General features: G+C 47.4%; 1 protein-coding gene across 4 annotated transcripts; it reads right to left on the bottom strand.

Moving 5' to 3' along the window:
• Positions 1-1,836: 1,836 nt before the first annotated feature.
• On the bottom strand, positions 1,837-15,150 carry LOC146756637 (zinc finger protein 707-like). Of its 4 annotated transcripts, XM_085523984.1 has the most exons (6): positions 14,787-14,970; positions 12,247-12,329; positions 11,931-12,057; positions 11,101-11,211; positions 9,295-10,995; positions 2,031-2,329 (listed from the first exon to the last, which is right to left on the bottom strand). In XM_085523984.1, exons 2-5 carry the CDS (start codon positions 12,268-12,270, stop codon positions 9,311-9,313), a joined length of 1,947 nt encoding a protein of 648 aa, XP_085380110.1. In that variant the 5' UTR covers positions 12,271-12,329; positions 14,787-14,970; the 3' UTR covers positions 2,031-2,329; positions 9,295-9,310. The 4 variants fall into 4 exon arrangements, with proteins under 4 accessions (XP_085380111.1, XP_085380110.1, XP_085380108.1 ...); XM_085523985.1 differs by lacking the exon at positions 9,295-10,995 and having other exon boundaries at positions 1,837-2,329; positions 14,787-15,150; XM_085523982.1 differs by lacking the exon at positions 2,031-2,329 and having other exon boundaries at positions 9,013-10,995; positions 14,787-14,968.
• Between the last annotated feature and the right edge of the window lie 4,510 nt (positions 15,151-19,660).

The following is a 19,660-nucleotide window of genomic DNA, read 5'->3' on the forward strand; positions in this document are numbered from 1 at the left end:
CTATGGGGTCTTATGGGGTCTTATAGGATCCTATTGGTTCCTATGGGGTCTTATGGGGTCCTATGGGGTCTCTATGGGGTCTATGGGGTCCTATGGGGTCATATGGGGCTTATGGGGTCTAATGGGGTCCTATGGGGTCTTATGGGGTCCTATGGGGTCCTATGGGGTTTATATGGGGTCCTATGGGGTCTAATAGGGTTCTATGGGGTCTTATAGGGTCCTATTCATTCCTATGGGGTCTTATTGGGTCCTATGGGGTTGTATGGGGACTTATGAGGTTCTATGGGATCTTATGGGGTTCTATGGGGTCTTATAGGGACTTATGGGTTCTATGGGGTCCTATGGGGTTTATGGGGTCTTTTGGGGTCCTATTGATTCCTATGGGGTCCTATGGGGTCTATGGAGTCCTATGGGGTCTTATGGCATCCTATTGGGTTTAATGGGATCCCATAGGGTTCTGTTGGGGTCTTATGGGGTCCTATTGGTTCCTATGGGGTTCTATGGGGTCCTATGGGGTCCTCTTGAATCCTATGGGGTCCTATGGGGTCTTATGGGGTCTTATTGGTTCCTATTGGGTCTTATAGGGTTCTATGGGGTTCTACGGATTCCTATTGGTTCCTATGGGGTCTTATGGGGTCCTATGGGGTCTCTTATGGGGTCTCTTATGGGGTTCTATGGGGTCCTATTGATTCCTATGGGGTCTTATGGGATCCTATGGGTTTCTATGGGGTCTTATGGGGTCTTATGAGGTCCTATTGGTTCTTATGGGGTCTTATGGTTTCTAATTATCCTATTGATTTCTATGGGGTTTATGGAGTCCTATGGGGTCTTATGGAGTTCTATTGGGTTCTATGGGGTCCTATTGGTTCCTATGGGGTCTCTGGTGTCTTATGGGGTCCTATTGATTCCTTTGGGGTCCTATGGGATCTTATGGGGTCTTATGGGGTCAATGGAGTCTTATAGGGTCTTTTTGATTCCTATGGAGTCCTATTGGTTTCTATGGGGTCTTATGAGGTCTTACTGGTTCTTATGGGGTCTTATGGCTTCTAATGGGGTCCTATTGATTCCTATGGGGTCTTATGGGGTCCTATTTGTTCCTATGGGGTCTTATAGGGTCTTATGGGGTCTGTGGGGTCCTATGGATCCTATGGGGTCCTTTGGGTATTATAGGGACTTATGGGGTCTTATGGGGTTCTACGGGATCTTATTGGGTTCTATGGGGTCCTATTGATTCCTATGGGGTCTTATGGGGTCCTATTGTTTCCTATGGGGTCCTATGGGGTCTTGTAGGGACTTATGGTTTCTATGGGGTTTATGGGATCCTATTCATTCCTATGGGGTCTTTTAGGGTCCTATGGGGTTCTATGGGGACTTATGAGGTTCTATGGGGTCCTATGGGGTCTCTGTGGGGTTCTATGGGGTCTTATGAGGTCTTATAGGGACTTATGGGTTCTATGGGGTATCATGGGGTCTTATAGGGTCTTATTGGTTCCTATGGGATTCTATGGGGTCGTATTGGTTCCTATGGGGTTCTATGGGGTCTTATGGGGTCCTATTGGTTTCTATGGGGTTCTATGGGGTCCTATTGATTCCTATGGGGTCTTGTGGGGTCCTATTGGTTCCTATGGGGTCTTATAGGGTCTTATGGGGTCTGTGGGGTCCTATGGAGTCTATGGGGTCCTATGGGGTCTTATAGGGACTTATGAGTTCTGTGGAGTCCTATGTGATTCTTATGGGGTCCTATTGATTTTTATGGGGTCCTATGGGGTCTATAGGGTCTTATAGGCTCCATCCCCCCCATATACCCCATATCCCCCGCAATAACACCAGACCCTGTCGCTCTTCCGCCATCTTTATTCTCATCCAACCGCATCCATCATCTCCCCCCTCCCCCCCACCCCCGGCAACACATCGACCCTCGTTAACCCCATAATTAACCCCTTAATTAACCTCTTAATTAATGCCTTAATTAACCCCCCCCCCCAAATATTAACCCCATCGGAATGAAGGAAGAACAAGACGCCGACCAATCGGGCACCAGCTTTGTTAACGTGTGCGCATTAATTAATTATGCAAGTGAAGGGGGCGTGGCTTTGTCAAACCCCACCACGCCCAACCAACTAACATTGAGACCTCATTAGCATGTGATTATGTATTCATGAGCCACTGGCCTGATTTGCATAGCCCCGCCCCCTTTCCCGGTCCCTGTTATTAAGTGCTAATGAGGCCTCGATTAATGGATTAATTAATTAATGGCAGCTCATTAATTAATTAATCATTAATTAACTAATTAGGGGGGGGCGGAAGTCGCTCCGTCGTCGATATGGACCTGGAAAGAGAAAAGATAGAGCTAATTAGGGTTAATTAGCCTAATAATTAATAATCAATTAATAATTAATTAATCATCTGTCATGGTTTTGTAATTTTGTAATTTTGCTATCAGTATTCCACATCATAACATCATGTCAAGTAGAATACTAACAGAAGATACTTCTGTTGAATGTGCAGTCCACAGAAGAAGACTACGTATCCCAGAGAACAACAGGGGTAACAATAAGTCACGGGACCAGGACGCTGTATAATCTCGTTCTCAGGCTGGAGTGCCCTCCTTCTTCTCTCGAACTTCTCGGAGAGTGGGAAGCGTTCCAGCCGTGTCGCCTAGAGTTCACAGTAGGCCTCTCGGTTTTCGGGGACTCTCTCTCTTTGTTTCGTTCGATTTGTTAGCCTCAATTATATTATATTGTGTTATCTTGTATTTCGGTATCATATTTAGTAAAATAAGTTTTTCCTCCTTAGATTGTCGCTGTTTTATCCCACTCCCTTTTTTCCCCCTCCTTTCCGGGCCCCGTGGGGGGGGCCCACGGGGTGGCTTCCCCTGTCACGAGCATAGGTAAATCTAAGTAACCCGTGACAGATTTTTTGGTGGAGAATGCGGGCATAGAGCTTTTTAGCTTTTAGAACGACTCTCTCTTTACTCTTAAAGAGCTTCGTTAGGGGAGTGTTATCTTTTCATAGCTGCTCACGGAGAACGTGACCTTGAAATACCAGACAAATTGTCAACATTAAGGGCTGCTGTACATTATCAGCATTGCTATCTAACTTTTGTGTAGAAAACAAAGGGATTTCTTTCTCCCTTAGAGCAAAGCTAGCTAGCTCTGACTTTTACAGAGCCTGCCAGCTATGAATCCACTCTTCATCCCAGTTGCTCTGTTTAAGGGATTGAAAGCAATTATGATCTTCTTAAAGTATTGGTCAACTATTAACACCATAATTTGGTGTTGTGGAATTGTGCAGGTATATAGCCTAATAAGGTGGATACTGATGGAGACACCTGCCTGGTACTTTTACGAGATGTGGTATGGTCAGAATTTTGGCACCTACACCCCAGATGGAATTGTGAATCTTACAAACACTTGCATCCCAGATGGAACAGGCAATTTTACAAATACTTGCATCCCAGATGGAACAGGCAATTTTACAAACACCACCATGTTTAATTCATTGTACAGGCTAAAAAAACCCTTTTTATTTAGGTTGTACTCTCAGATTTCCACACGCTTCTCAATAACTGAGATAGGGTTCATACTTGCATTCATGTTATCACTATCAATGCATGCATATATGTTCCTATGCATTCGTTCTATGCGGAAGTCTCCTCCAGAGCCAGAGAATGATGACTGGAAGGGAATATGGAAAGGTTTAGGAAAAGTCTTAGAAGCATGGGGACCCGCAGTGTCATGGGATTTCACTCTTGAACACCTAAGTGACCCTAAGAAATTAAGTGAGTATTTGGGTCAGAGATCTAAGGAGGTAAACCTTATGTGGGGTTTGGCTTATGCATACCGTGCTTTGTATCATACTATTCTGGAGAGAGAGAGTTTCCGATCTGAGATTCAAGCCCAAGTTAATTCTGATCAGTCACAGGAGGCATCAGTAGCAATATCAGTTGCCCCTGTGGAAGGCAAGAAATGGAAACGGGTGTCCATGCGTCTAGAACGAAAAGAAGAAGCACAGGGGGGGGCAGCAGAAGACCCAGGTGCCGGGCATGGAGCAGTACCGAAAAAAGCAAAGGCAAAAACCAAGAGGCATGAAGAAGAGACTGATGATGAGGAGGAAATCACCTATTGTCGACCTCTGAAGCTGACTGAAATCCAAGGCTCAAGAAAGGAGTTCACACGGCGTCAAGATGAAGGTATCCTTGCTTGGTTGCTTTGCTGCTGGGACAACGGGGCCAACAGCTTGTCTCTAGATGGTAATGAAGCTCGCCAACTAGGAAGCATTGCCTAAGATGCAGGTATCGACAGAGGGATTAGCAGATGTTCGGATGGAGCTGCCACTCTCTGGTTGCGGCTGTTAGAAGCCGTGAGAGAAAGGTACCCCTATAAGGATGCTTTGAAGCCTAAATTTGATAGTTGGAATACCGTCCAAAAAGGTATTCAGCGCCTGAGGGAATTGGCCATGGCGAAAATGTTGTACAGCCCTGATCCAAGCAAACTTGACCCTGAGAGAGTGAGGGCCGATCCTGACATGTGGCAGAAAATCACAAGTACAGCACCAGAGAGAATTGCACAGTCATTGGTATCAGGATCTAAAGGATTCGTGGACAGATGGCCCCGAGTTGTTGAGCTGATTATAATGCTTCAAACCACCGATCAGCAGCTCCCCCAACTGCATGCCGCAGTTTCTGCCATCTCACGGCTAGAAAACCGAGTAGATGAAATGTGCAAGAAATTGTTTCCATCAACTAATTGTAATGATCCCGTAATAGTATCAGAAACAACTGATGAAGGTCAATCCTCGTACGGGCCACCAGGTCTAATGAAGGATCTGATCAAACTAGTCCAGTCCTACTCCCCACCTGCATCATCAAAAGTCTCAGCTGTTAAACGCACACGCTTCCCAGCTCGAGCAAAGAACAACAGTACGATTGCACCGCGTGTTTCCATGTGGCGCTACCTACGTGACCGTGGAGAGGACATGAGGAAGTGGCATGATCAGCCTACTTCTGCACTACGAGCACGGGTGAAAGAACTACTAGACATACCAACCACCAGTGGAGTTGCTCCAGTCATCACAGGTAACCAATAGAGGGGCCCTGCCCTCAGTCAGGGGAGGGAAAGGGAGTTTATTGGACTGTGTGGATTCGATGGCCTGGCACATCAGAACCACAGGAATATAAGGCGCTGGTGGATACCGGTGCACAGTGCACCCTAATGCCCTCCAGTCATGAAGGGACAGAATCAATCCATATTTCTGGAGTGACTGGGGGCTCTCAAGAATTGACTGTGCTGGAGGCTGAAATAAGCCTCACTGGCAAAGACTGGCAAAAACATCCTATTGTGACTGACCCAGGGACTCCATGTATACTGGGTATTGATTACCTCAGAAGGGGGCATTTCAAGGATCCTAAGGGGTATCGATGGGCCTTTGGGATAGCTGCTGTAGACATGGACAACATTAAGCAGCTGTCTGTTTTGCCTGGCCTGTCAGAGGACCCGTCTGTTGTGGGGCTGCTACGAGTAAAAGAGCAGCAGGTACCAATTGCTACGAAGACAGTGCACAGACGGCAGTATCGCACCAACAGGGATTCCTTGATCCCCATTCATGATTTGATTCGCCAGCTGGAGAATCAGGGAGTGATCAGTAAAACTCACTCACCTTTTAACAGTCCCATATGGCCAGTGCGTAAAGCCAGTGGAGAATGGAGGCTGACAGTAGACTACCGTGGCCTGAATGAGGTCACACCCCCATTGAGCGCTGCTGTGCCGGACATGTTGGAACTCCAGTACGAGCTGGAGTCAAAAGCAGCCAAATGGTATGCCACCATTGACATTTCCAATGCCTTCTTCTCTATTCCTTTGGCCGCAGAATGCAAGCCACAGTTTGCCTTCACCTGGAGGGGCATTCAGTATACTTGGAACCGTTTGCCCCAGGGGTGGAAACACAGCCCAACCATTTGCCATGGGTTGGTCCAAACTGTACTGGAACAGGGTGGTGCTCCTGAACACCTGCAGTACATTGATGACATTGTTGTGTGGGGCGATACAGCAGAAGAAGTTTTCACAAAAGGAGAGCAGATAATCCGGATTCTTCTACAAGCTGGCTTTGCTATTAAGCGAAGCAAAGTAAAAGGACCTGCCCAGGAAATTCAGTTCTTAGGTATAAAGTGGCAGGATGGACGTCGTCACATCCCAGCAGATGTGATCGACAAAATCACTGCCATGTCTCCACCAACTAGCAAGAAAGAGACACAATCTTTCCTGGGTGCAGTGGGCTTTTGGAGGATGCACATTCCAAACTACAGCCTCATTGTAAGCCCCCTTTATCAGGTGACGCGGAAGAAGAATGATTTTGCATGGGGCCCAGAGCAGCAGCAGGCTTTTGAACAGATTAAACAAGAGATAGCCCGTGCTGTAGCCCTGGGGCCAGTACGGACTGGACAGGATGTAAAGAACATCCTCTACACTGCTGCTGGAGAGAAAGGCCCCACTTGGAGTTTGTGGCAAAGAGCCTCAGGAGAGACCCGAGGCCGACCCCTGGGATTCTGGAGTCGATCATATAAGGGGTCTGAAGAGTGCTACACTCCAACTGAGAAGGAGATCTTAGCCGCGTATGAGGGGGTTCGGGCTGCTTCCGAAGTAGTTGGGACTGAAACACAGCTCCTTTTGGCACCTCGACTGCCAGTGTTGAACTGGATGTTCAAAGGACAGGTTCCCTCCACCCATCATGCTACCGATGTCATCTGGAGCAAGTGGATTACGCTGATTACACAGCGAGCGCGAATGCGAAACCTCAATCGTCCAGGAATCCTAGAGGTAATCATGGACTGGCCTGAAGATAAAAAGTTTGGAACATCACCAGCAGAAGAGGTATCACGTGCTAAAGAGGCCCCACCATACAACGAATTACCAGAAAATGAAAAGAAATATGCCCTATTCACAGACGGATCATGTCGCATTGTAGGGAAGCATCGCAAATGGAAAGCTGCTGTGTGGAGCCCCACACGACAGGTTGCAGAGGCCACTGAAGGTAAGGGAGAATCAAGTCAGTTTGCAGAGGTAAAAGCTGTCCAGCTGGCCTTAGATGTTGCTGAACGGGAGAGGTGGCCAATGCTGTATCTTTATGCTGACTCATGGATGGTGGCAAATGCCTTATGGGGGTGGTTACAGCAGTGGGAACAAAATAACTGGCAACGGAGGGGAAAATCTGTTTGGGCCGCTGAACTATGGAAGGACATTGCTTCCCGAACAAAGAATATGGTTGTAAAGGTGCGTCATGTGGATGCACATGTGCCCAAAAGTCGGGCTACTGAAGAACAACAAAACAACCATCAGGTAGATAAAGCTGCTAGAATTGAGGTGGCTCAAATCGACTTGGATTGGCAGAATAAGGGCGAATTATTTCTAGCTCGATGGGCTCATGAGACCTCAGGCCATCAAGGAAGAGACGCAACATATAAGTGGGCCAGAGACCGAGGGGTGGACTTAACCATGGACGCTATTGCGCAGATTATTCATGATTGTGAAACATGTGCCATAATTAAACAAGCCAGAAGGATGAAACCTCTCTGGGAGGAAGGGCGATGGCAAAAGTATAAATATGGGGAGGCGTGGCAGGTTGATTATATCACCTTGCCACGATCTCGCAGTGGTAAGTGTTATGTACTCACTATGGTAGAGGCAACCACTGGGTGGCTTGAAACATACGCAGTACCCCATGCAACTGCTCGAAACACCATATTAGGTCTTGAGAAACAAGTCCTGTGGCGACATGGCACCCCTGAAAGAATTGAATCTGATAATGGGACACATTTCAAAAATTCTCTTATAAATACTTGGGCCAAAGATCATGGCATTGAGTGGATTTATCATATTCCCTACCATGCACCAGCTTCTGGTAAAATTGAACGATATAATGGGTTGTTGAAAACTATGTTGAAAGCAATGGGTGGTGGAACATTTAAGCACTGGGAGAAGAATCTGGCAGAAGCCACTTGGTTGGTCAATACTAGAGGATCTGTCAATCGTGATGGTCCTAGTCAATCTAGCCCCCTACACACTGTAGAAGGAGATAAGGTCCCTGTTATACATGTAAAGAACATGTTGGGAAAAGCTGTTTGGGTCCTTCCAGCTTCTGGAAAGGGCAAACCTATCCGTGGAACTGTCTTTGCCCAGGGACCTGGGTGCACTTGGTGGGTAATGCAGAAGGATGGGGATGTTCAATGTGTGCCACAAGGGAATTTGATGCTGGGGGAGTGCAGTCAATAATTTTATGTATCTATATATATATATATATATATGTTTGCATGTGTAGTGTATTTTAGTTATTATAGTTGTACATTTAGTTATGTTACATGCAATTCTACTATTTAGCTATCACAATTTTACATACGTGTATATATATGTATATATATGTATATATTAACCATGATGTAATAAGGTAGAATAAGGGGTGGAATGTCATGGTTTTGTAATTTTGTAATTTTGCTATCAGTATTCCACATCATAACATCATGTCAAGTATGGATACTTCTGTTGAATGTGCAGTCCACAGAAGAAGACTACATATCCCAGAGAACAACAGGAGTAACAATAAGTCACGGGACCAGGACTCTATATAATCTCGTTCCCAGGCTGGAGTGCCCTCCTTCTTCTCTCGAACTTCTCGGAGAGTGGGAAGCGTTCCAGCCGTGTCGCCTAGAGTTCACAGTAGGCCTCTCGGTTTTCGGAGACTCTCTCTCTCTCTGTTTCGTTCGATTTTGTTAGCCTTAATTATATTATATTGTGTTATCTTGTATTTCGATATCATATTTAGTAAAATAAGTTTTTCCTCCTTAGATTATCACTGTTTTATCCCACTCCACTTTTCCCCCTCCTTTCCGGGCCCCGGGGGGGGGGGGTGTGGGGTGGCTTCCCCTGTCACGGGCATAGGTAAATCTAAGTAACCCGTGACAGTATTCCACATCAGAACATCATGTGGATCAGAGAGAAGAACTACACATCCCAGAGGACCTCAGTTTCAATAAGACTGTATTATATTGTGTAATCTTACATCCCAACATCATAGTTAGTAAGGTAAGTCTCCACCTTAGATTGTTGCTGCTGCTCTGTTTGTTTCCCTGAGCCCAGCTCCCGTCTCCCTACCCCTTTTTCCTTCCCATTAATGGGGGGCGGGGAGCCCATAGGCCTGCTAACCCCAGTCACGGACATAGATTGATCTAGATAACATAATGACACACTCCTGTGTGGATGCTCTGATGCAGCATCAGTTCAGAACTCCCTTTGAAGCTCTTACCACACTCAGGACACTTTCAGGGTATTTCTTTTGTGTGGATGTGCTGGTGGCGCTTCAAATCAGAACTCCTTTTGAAGCTATTCCCACACTCAGTACATTTAAATGGTCTCTCTCCCATGTGGATAAACTGATGGGAAGAGAAGCTGGAACTCCATTTGAAGCTTTTCCCACACTCAATACATTTAAAGGGTTTGTCTCCCGAGTGGACATTCTGGTGCAGTTTCAATTTAGAACTGCTTATGAAGGCCTTCCCACACTCAGTGCACTGAAAGGGTTTTACTCCTGTATGGATGCGCTGGTGGCACTTCAGTTCAGAATTGCTTTTGAAGCTCTTCCCACACTCAGGGCACGTATAGGGTTTCTCTCCCGTATGGATGCGCTGGTGGCACTTCAAAAAAGAACTGCTGGCGAAGCTCTTCCCACACTCAGTGCACTTAGACAGTTTCACTCCTGTGTGGATGCGCTGGTGGCGCTTCAAATCATAACTCCCTTTGAAACTCTTCCCACACTTAGGACATATAAAGGGTCTCTCTCCCATGTGGACGCGCTGATGGGAAGAGAAGCTGGAACTCCATTTGAAGCCTTTCCCACACTCAGGGCATTTAAATGGTTTGTCTCCTGAGTGGACATTCTGGTGCAATTTCAATACAGAACTGCTTTTGAAGCTCTTCCTACACTCAGGACACTGAAAGGGTTTCAGTCCTGTGTGGATGCGTTGATGGCACTTCAAAACAGAACTGATTTTGAAGCTCTTCCCACACTCAAAGCACTTATATAGTCTCACTCCTGTGTGGGTGTGCAGGTGGAGCGTCAATTCAGAGCTGCTCCTGAAGCTGTTACCACACTCAGTGCACTTAAATGGTCTCTCTCCTGTGTGGATGCGATGGTGTTGGGAGAACTTGGAACTGCTTTTGAAGCTCTTCCCGCACATAGAACACTTATATGGTTTCTCTCCTGTGTGGATGCGCAGGTGCATCTTCAATTCATAGCTGCTTCTAAAGCTCTTCCCACACTCAGTACACTTAAATGGTCTCTCTCCTGTGTGGACGCGATAGTGGTAGATGAGGCTGGAACTGTTTTTGAAGCTCTTCCCACACTCAAGGCATTTATATGGTCGCTCTCCTGTGTGGACACGTTGGTGTCTTTTGAGTTTAGAACTACATTTAAAGCTCTTCCCACACTCAGGGCACTTGTACATTCTCTCTCTTCTGTGGATACACTGGTGGGAAGTGAGGCTCCCACTGTCCGTGAAATTCTTTCCACAATCAGAGCACTCGGAGGCTCTCTCTCCTGTGTACATGCACTGCTGGCCAGTGGGGTGGACTCTCCTTTTCATGCTCTCTGCAGAATCACAGAACTCGTAATGCCTCTTTGCTGAGTGCATGCACTGGTGGTTAGTGATGCTGGAATCTGTTTTAAAGCTTTTCTCACACTCAGTGCACGGATTCTGCTTTTTCATCCGGCACGCATCCTTGCTCCTGGTTTCCTCAGGCTGCTTTGGACCTATGGTGAAGTCCACTGGGTTCCTCAATGTCATTCCCAGACGCTTTCCCAGGGGCTTCTTGATGTGCTCACCCGGCCCATGCTGCAGGCCTTCATGGGCATCCCTTCTGATTTCTTCCATAGAGATGTGACCCCACTGTCTATCTGCTACACAACTTCTCTGCAGAACCTCCTTTGCATTTTTGATCCCATCAGCTGCTGGATGACAGACAAAATGCAGCAATAGCACACGGTGCCCAACATAAAACACAGGCAGAGAAGGCTCTTACAGCCCCAACATTCCCCTTCCCTCCACCATCTCACCTGGGATGAGGTCTCCTGGCATGGCCTCAGGGCTACGCACATCTGGGATCCAGGGGTCTTCCCCACTTTCAAGCAGGGAGATCACCACGGGCTTGGGGCCTGGAAATGGAGCTTCAGGGAGAGAAACAGGGAACAAGAGAGCATTTCCATCATGCTGGCACACTGCCTGTTCAACAGCTCCACTCTGTCTCCCTCCGCATGGACAAACCACCCCTTGGGCCTGAATGTTGGAGCAAAGAATGATTTGACATCTGAACATTATGAAGGGATATTTTTCTTATATGTTCAACAGGTCATCAGCACCACTGTGTCCCTCCCCAAGGAGAAACCACCATTTGGGCCTGAATGACACCACGCCTACAGCTTCCCTTGGAGCAAAGAATGCTTTGACATCTCTGAACATTGTGAAGGGATATTTTTTCTTTCAAATTAACTTTAAAACAGATTACTTATTTTCTTACAATCTACCAGTGGTCAAGGCATCAAAATGTTGATGGCAATTGCATGTAAAATCCTCAATTTCATAGCAGTATTCAGGGAGTCATCTGTGAGCTGGAGCTGGTGGCACCATGCAACACTCAACACAAGGGCTGGTTTTCTACCTCCTGGCTGATGCCTCCTTGCCAGCACTGACTCTGCAGCTTTGATCACAGTGCCGTGCATACTAATCCCTTCTGAAACTCATGCTTCTCAGTATCTCCTTTCTTGCTGGCACTGTGGTGTTAGTCAATATGTAGCTGCATGACAATTATTCAAGGCCCAGCTTGCAGAGGCTCATTCTGCACAGTTAAAGGTGCCCTAACAAGGAGGAAAGGCAGACAAGCTCTCACCCAGCGAGGCCACGCACTGGTACGTCTCCAGCATCACGTCCCGGTAGAGCGCTCGCTGCGCAGGGTCCAGCAGCGCCCACTCCTCCCTGCTGAAATACACGGCCACCTCCTCAAAGCTCACGGGCTCCTGCAAGCAAAGAGGCTCCCTGCTGGGAACAGCCAAGGCCCAGGCAAACAGTGCACACAGGACAGAACCTCCCATCTCAGCTGCTTCCCTGTCCCCTGCACACACACGCTGGCTGAGAGCACCTCCCTCTTCCCCTGCATTCACATCCCTGGCCCTTTGGCCTCTCCTGCCTGCTTCCCCAGCCCCTACCTCAGCTAGATGTGTTGCAGACATTTGCTGCTCTCCTGCAGGCTGGGATGATCACGGCTGGAAGGCAGAAGTTGAACTGGAGCCTGCAGGGAGAAGAGAAATGGCAGGGGAGCTGTGAGGGAATGCAGCAGTCCCAGTCCCAGCTCAGCCCTTCTGCAGGGCGCTGCCTGGGCTTACAGAGGAAGACAATGAGCTGCAGTACAGGAAACAGCCTAGCTCAAAGAGATAAACTGCCACAAAGCTGTTTCATACTGGGAGGCTGATGCAACTGGTAGCAGACACTTAGTTCAACAGCTGAGACTGAGCTGGGGACTTAACGATAAAAGCAAGGCAAGGAGGCAGCCATCTTATCCCAAAACAGGGAGCAGCACAAGTGCCCCTCCAGCTCTGCTGCACAGCAGCAGGCTGCACTACAGGACCTGCCTTCAAACAGGGCTCTCTGCAGCTCACACCTGCACAGAGATCCCTTGCAGCTTGACGTCAAGACTCCTCCTCAGTACAGATCTTCTCTAAGGCACCTGTGGTTACTTTGGAGCTTTAATGTGCTCTATAAGGCTCTGCCTTAGTGGGACCGTTTGATTCCTTCCACACAAAGCCTTGAGCAAGTTTGGGACTAGGAGAGGATCCAGCCACATCCTAGCTCCTTACCTCTGTGGTCTGAAGACATGAGAAAGAAAGGGGAAGTACTCTGAGCCTCGTGACTCAATGGGATGGCCTCCTGTAGCTGTGCGTGTAACCCTACCCTCTATGCAGTAAATAACCAAGTGTATCCAGTCACCTCAGAAGGGGAGTTTTATTGGAGGTCTGAGTGGAGAAGAAAGTTGAGGACATACAACAAGGACAGGCTGTGCTGACTGGGGGATCTTTTGACTGACTGCAAGCACGTCTAAATGGGACGGCTACCCAGGAAAGAGCTGCAAAAATACTGTTAGAAAATGGTATGGCCATCCAACCATCCAGCAGGAGGTGCAGAAAAGCACCTGGTTCATGGAAGAACACTGTGAATGCAGCCCCCAACACACAAACACAGCAAGCCTCAGCGCAGATGGCAGCTGCCAGCAGAGCAGCCTGCTAGAGCACCGCCTCTACAGATCTGTGAGAGGAACACCTGGTGGCAAATGGATTAAATCCTCTGGCAGATGTCTGTACATCCTCTCAGGAGTGGAAGTAGCCTTGGGCTTGCTGAAATCAACCAAGCCCTCATAAAAGGGTTGGGAAAAGTACTTTGTGAAGGAAAATGATGTAGTTCTCAAAACCACCTGCTGCTGATGTTACCTAAAAGTGATGAGGGCTCACATTCCTTGTGTAAGGAAGTGCAAAATGGCGAGGAGTCAACTGGATTTTACACACTTCTCAAATAAACAGGATGGCTTACTTAAACACAGAAAAAAATCAACAAAACATCCAAAAAACTCCTGAAAAGAGAGAGTATCTGACAGCACTGCAGCCAAACCAGCCTGTGACGGTCACTACCACAACCAGACAATGCTGTGCTGGGAATTTTAACCGAACCAGGAAGGCAACTGACCAAATAGAAGCAGTGCTAAACAGAATAATTATGGCATCGTGGACTTATTCCTCTTTGTGATGCCAAAGACAATGCACAACACACCAGGAAACACTCCAGCAATAACAGATGAAAGGCCATAAAACTGCAGTACACCGACTGCGCTCATTAGCAGGGAACGCTCTCAGCAGCGCGTGCCCTTTGCAGAAGGCAGCCTGGGCTGTGCTTTACTGACCTGCTGCTGCTCGGCCGTGTTCTCAACGCGTGCTCCAGTCAGCCCACAGGCTGCCAGCTTCTCATCGTCTGTTCCAGAGCCCAGTGCCGGAGCTGCTGCAGATGCTGAACGTGCTCAGGGCCCGCAGCTGTGCGCTCAAGGCATCTGCAGCTGCCGGGACAGACTCAACAAAAGCCTTGCCAGGGCTTTGCACAACCCCAGCTGAGGCATCAGGCAAGCGCTCAGCAAACAAAAGGTAACGCCATTTCAAGGGTCGCCAGAGGCACGTGTTGCCCGCAGGGTCCCCGAAGGGAAGCTGGGAACTGCCGGGGAGGAGAAGCAGGGGGAGTGGAAATTCCCTCTTGGAGGCTTCACATTAAGACACTCCAAAGGAGGCACCGGGGAGTTTAAAGCTTCCATCAATCCACGCGTGCAGAGCTGCAGAGCGAGGCCGTCTCGTGTCTCCCGTGGCCCAGAGGAAGAACTGCAGTCCCAGCTGCACTGTGTTACAGAGATCCAACCGGGCAGCAGAGCACGCTGACCTCCTCTGCTCCCTTCCTCACTGTCCCAGCTCCCAGCCCGTTCCCGTGCCCCTCGGAGCCCAGCCCGGGCTGCATAAACTGCTGCCCTGGTTGCAGCCCGTCTGGGCCAGCAAACCTGCTGCGCTGAGTGGGAGCTGGAGCCGGGACCAGGGTCCCGCCTGGGGTACGGCAGTGCGGGTTCCGCCCCGTCCGGGGCCGCTCCCCGCTCCTCTCCCGGTGCTGCTGGCAGGGGGCAGGAAGCGTGCGCTCCTCTGCACGAGCCACGAAGGGCACCTACCTTGGGTGCGGAGCAGGCTGCTCCCAGCTCTGGTGCAGGTAGCCGGGCTCCTCGGAGTCGCGTAGAGCAGAGGATGCCCTCAGCCCGGAGCTGGCCGCAGGACGGCCTTGGTGCACCTCCTGCCCCAGCGTTGCTGCCCGGATGGCTTCCAGCCAGGCTCTCGCCTCTTCCGCACAGGCTCAGGAAGGCAGGAATTCCCACAACGAGCACGCCCCGAGCCGGCTGCCAGGCGCTCGGCAGTTACAGAGCTCGTTCTGCATCCGGGGGAGGGGTGTAGGGGAGGACGGTGAGAGGAAGGGAGGAATGGGGGCTGTGTTTTGTTACGCTAATGAAGCATCGCTTTCTGCCGGCTCTCTTTGCTTCCTTCGGTGGGGACATTTCGCACACCCTTGTGGTCAGACATCCCTCCCTTGCTGTCCTGGCGTTCCTGTTACTCCTAACCCCCACGAGTATGTCCCAGCAAGATGTAATCTCAGGTACAGCACCAGAGGACATTGTATGTTGAACACAACTCTTGCAATGGAACCGAGCTGTGGGTTGCAGCTTTACCCAAAAGCTGCGGTAAGAATACGACTATCCCCAGATCCTTGTCTAAGGGTCCTAATAAATCTTCTGTGAAGCAATACTATGGAGTTCTGTGTGGGTTTTTGGTCTGTATGGTTGTCTGTTATAGATTCCCGTGTCAAAACCAGGCAAAGTCTTGTGATTTAAATAAAGGGATAGCTTTATTCAATTAAGGAAGGTGGTAAAGTGAGCAAAACAGAGCTGGGTGCTGAGGGGAGTCTGTACTCCGCCAGGGTGGCAATTTGAACAAAGGTTCTGCATTTGTACAGTTGTTATCTCTTTTATATATTCCAGTCATTCTTGTGGCTGTGCAGATTATTGCTGCGGTCGTAGAGTGTTGTGGGGGTGAAAGTCAGCAGTCTTTTCCGTTATTCTTTGGTTATTTTCTAGCAGCTTATGTGCCCTGGCAATATGTAGTTTGCAGTGCTTGCTGCTTCTTAGTTTCCCTGCTTTACAACACGATTTACATTTTACAACACTGTTTACATTCCAGGACTCCTGAGAAAGCACCACTGAGTTTCATTTGACTAACAAACTTAACCCTTACCTATCACAATCTCCCTTTTTCTATTTAATCCTGATTTTGTTCATTAAATCATTTTACTGCTTCCTTAGCCCTTTGGAGGGTAGATTCATCATCTTCCTTGCTACTGATTTGTTCATATTCTTTTGTTACTAACATTAAATAGGCTGTTTCTAACCGACCCTTAACAATAGCAATAAGTGTATTGAACAGAAATGGTCCAAGAGTTAGTCTCAGGATTAATAAAATAAGAGGTACCGCTAAAGTGGACAGCAAGGTAGTCAGCCAGGGAGAACAGTTGAACATTGATTCATACCAGCTTTGTTGCATCTCTCTCCTTTCTCCGTTTTTCTAGTCCCTCTCGTATTTTGATGACTATTTCTCTTACAACCCCAGTATGGTCAGCTTATACCCAGCACTCCTCTCAAAGTGCGGCACACAGCCCCCTCCCGCTGTAAAAAGATAAGGTCTAATGTATTGGGGGTGACCCTACGTACCCAGTGCAATACATTCCAAATTGCCACAGACACCAACTGACTGCCATACATTTTGTGGGAATCAATTGTTGTTTCTGCATTTAGAACAAGATACGAGTATTTCGTTTCAAGCTCTCAGCATCTAAGTGAAGCAATTTGTAGTTATTAAAAATTAGGTTAAAGTCATACGTAAAAAGACTGCAGCTCATTTCTGTCCAGCCATCTGAAATAGAACTACTGATTTTCGGTGCTGGACAAACAAGACCTGAGTAATAAAGGATCCAAAGAGGAGAAGTTAAAATAATTAACAATATAACTGTATAAACTAACACAATGTATATATATATATATATAAGTCGTGATATACCTATACAAAAGTATAATTGAGGGTATGTGGAATTGTAACTGAGGGTACAAATAGTGGAATAGTGTTCAAAGGAAAATGGGTTAAGGAGAAAGTGAGTTTATCTGCGCTGGTATGAGAGATTCTGTAGATATTCAAGACCCATCTGGGCGCCTACCTGTGCAACATGGTATAGGGAACTTGCTTTGACAGGGGGTTTGGACTTGATGATCTCTCGAGGTCCCTTCCAACCCCTACAATTCTGTGATTCTGTGAGAGCAATCCCCCTTCATTGTTCCCTCCCCCAGCAGGAACTTCTGGAGTGAGAGAGAACCAGGGAAAGAAACTGCTGCTGTAAACAGCGAAAGGGGAGGTGGAGAGGATGGGGCAATGGAAGTGAGAATAGCCATCATGTGCAGAGAAACCTGAAATCCCAGTGTTAGTGCTTGACGCCTCTGGAGAGAAGGAGGTGGAAGTGAAATAGGATGTTAGTAGTTTATGTAATGATGAGAGTTTGGAAAATAAGTTTGGGACAGACACAGGCTGAAGAAAGTACTGGCAAGGTATAACAGAGATGTCAGGACGGAAGAGTGGTGAATGATATGAAAACTAACCAAAACAAAACTGATTGACGTACAGATAGAAAAGTAATTGGGAATAAGAACAGCTGTTACTGTTGTGGTGCCAGAATAGGGCCGTAGGACCCAGAGATCCCCTCAGGGAGAGTTGGGGGGATGGGGTCTTGAAGATCCCAGGGAGGGCTCCTCCCCACTGGAAGGAAAGCAGTGTGCAAACTGCAATGGGAAATTGCATCTAGGGAAGCAGGATATAGAGGTTCATTTTCTGGTGGATATTGATGCTTCTCAGAAGCTATTGCCCAGCAGGAAAGATTTCCTTTTTTGGATTAATTAAATATAAGCTAAGAAAACAAGTAGGAATACAGAAATTCTTGTACCTGCCAGGTTACTCTGGGAAGAAATTGAGTAAAACTGGAGCTAAGAGTGCGATGATATTGACTGATTAAAAACTGTAACTCTGGCTTTAACACAAACTGAGCAAAACATTGTGTCATGGTTTTGTAATGTTGCTGTCAATATTCCACATCATAACATTATGTGCAGTTTGGATCATTAGAAGCTTCATACTCCAGTTCCATGGAATAACAACGTTCCGAATACAAATCTCTCAGAAGAAAACTACATATCCCAGAGGACTTCATGGCCAGAGATTAGTCACACGCAGAGGACATATTTATAATCTTGCTCCCAGGCTGGAGCTCTCTTTTTTGGGCTGGGGGCCCTATTGGGCAGCTGCCCCTTGTCATTTGCAAAGATAAATCTAGGTAACCTGTGACAGATTTTGGTGGAGATGGCGGGCATAAGCTGCTGCTTTTTAGCTTTTAGAACAAATCTCTCTTTGCTCTCAGAGAGCTTTGTTAGGGGAGTGATATCTTTTTGTAGCTGCTCACTGAGAGTGTGACCTTGAAAGTCCAGGCAAACTGTCAACATTCAGGAGTAGCTGTAAACTCTGAGCATTGCTGTCTTGCTTTTGTAAAGAAAACAAAGGGATTTCTTTCTCTCCCAGAGCACAGCTAGCTAGGTGTGACTTTTACAGCGCCTGCCAGCTACTGCCAGCTATGAGTCTGCTCTTTATTTTAGGAGCACTGCATAGGGGATTCAAAGCCATCATGTTCTTTGGATCTTATTGGCCCCTTCCTAATTTTTGGATTTCATGTTATAGAATATATGCATTATACAACCAAGTAAGGGCATTGATGGAGACACCTGCCTGCTACTTCTATGCAATGTGGTATGATGTGAATTTTGACACTTGCATCCCAGATGAAATAGTTAATTTTACAATGACTAATTTCACAATTGCTAATTTCACAGCAGCTAATTTTACAAACACCACGATGTTCAATCCGGTTTCCAGGCTGCCTTATCAGATTGCCACACAGTTTTTGAAAACCGAGTTAGTGTTCATACTCGTGTTCATACTCATGTTCACGTCATGCGTCATGTTCACGTTCTAGGCGGAAGTCCCCTCCAAAACCAGAAAATGCTGACTGGCAAGGAATATGGAAAGGTTTAGGAAAAATCTTAGAAGTGTGGGGATCCGCAGTGTCATGGGATTTCACTCTTGAACACCTGAGGGACCCTGAGAAATTGAGTATTTTAGTCAGAGATCTAAGGAGGTAAACCATACTTGGGGTTTGGTTTATGCTTACTGTACTCTGTATAATACTACCCAAGAGAGAGAGAGTTTCCTATCTGAGGTTCAAACCTCAAAAGAAAATCCCCAAGTTAATACTGATCAGTCACAGGAGTCACCAGTAATAATATCAGTTGCCCATGTGGAAGGAAGAAATGGAAACGGGTGTCCTTCTGTCTAGGACGAGAAGAAGGAGAAGCAGAGGAGGAGGCAGCAGAAGATCCAGGTAGGGGGTCTGGATTGGCACTGAGAAATGCAAAAAAACAAAACAAAACAAAACAAAACAAAAAAAACAACTAAGAGGCATGAAGAAGAGACTGATGAGGAGGAAATCTCTATTACCATTCATCAATCTCTGAAGATGGATGAATTCCAAGGCTCAAGAAAGGAGTTTACATGGCATCAAAATGAAGGTCTCTTGCCTTATTGATTCGCTGCTGGGACAACGGGGCCAACAGCCTGTCTCTAGCTGGTAATGAATCTCACCAACTAGGAAGCATTGCCAGAGACCCAGCTATCGACAGAGAGATTAGCAGATGTTTGGATGGAGCTGGCACCCTCTGGACTGTTAACAGCCGTGAGGGAAATGTAACCCTTCAAGGATGCTTTGAAGCCTCAGACTATTAAGTGGGATACCATTGAAAAAGGTATCCAGTACCTGAGGGAAATGACCGTGGTGGAAATGTTGTATGACCCTGATCCACAAGACCGTGATCCTGAGAGAGTGAGGACCAAGCCTAGCATGTGGCAGAAA

This window comes from Coturnix japonica, chromosome 26 (genome assembly GCF_054131305.1).
Source record: "Coturnix japonica strain WE chromosome 26, WE-NBRP24, whole genome shotgun sequence".
Classification (NCBI taxonomy): Eukaryota; Metazoa; Chordata; class Aves; order Galliformes; family Phasianidae; genus Coturnix; species Coturnix japonica.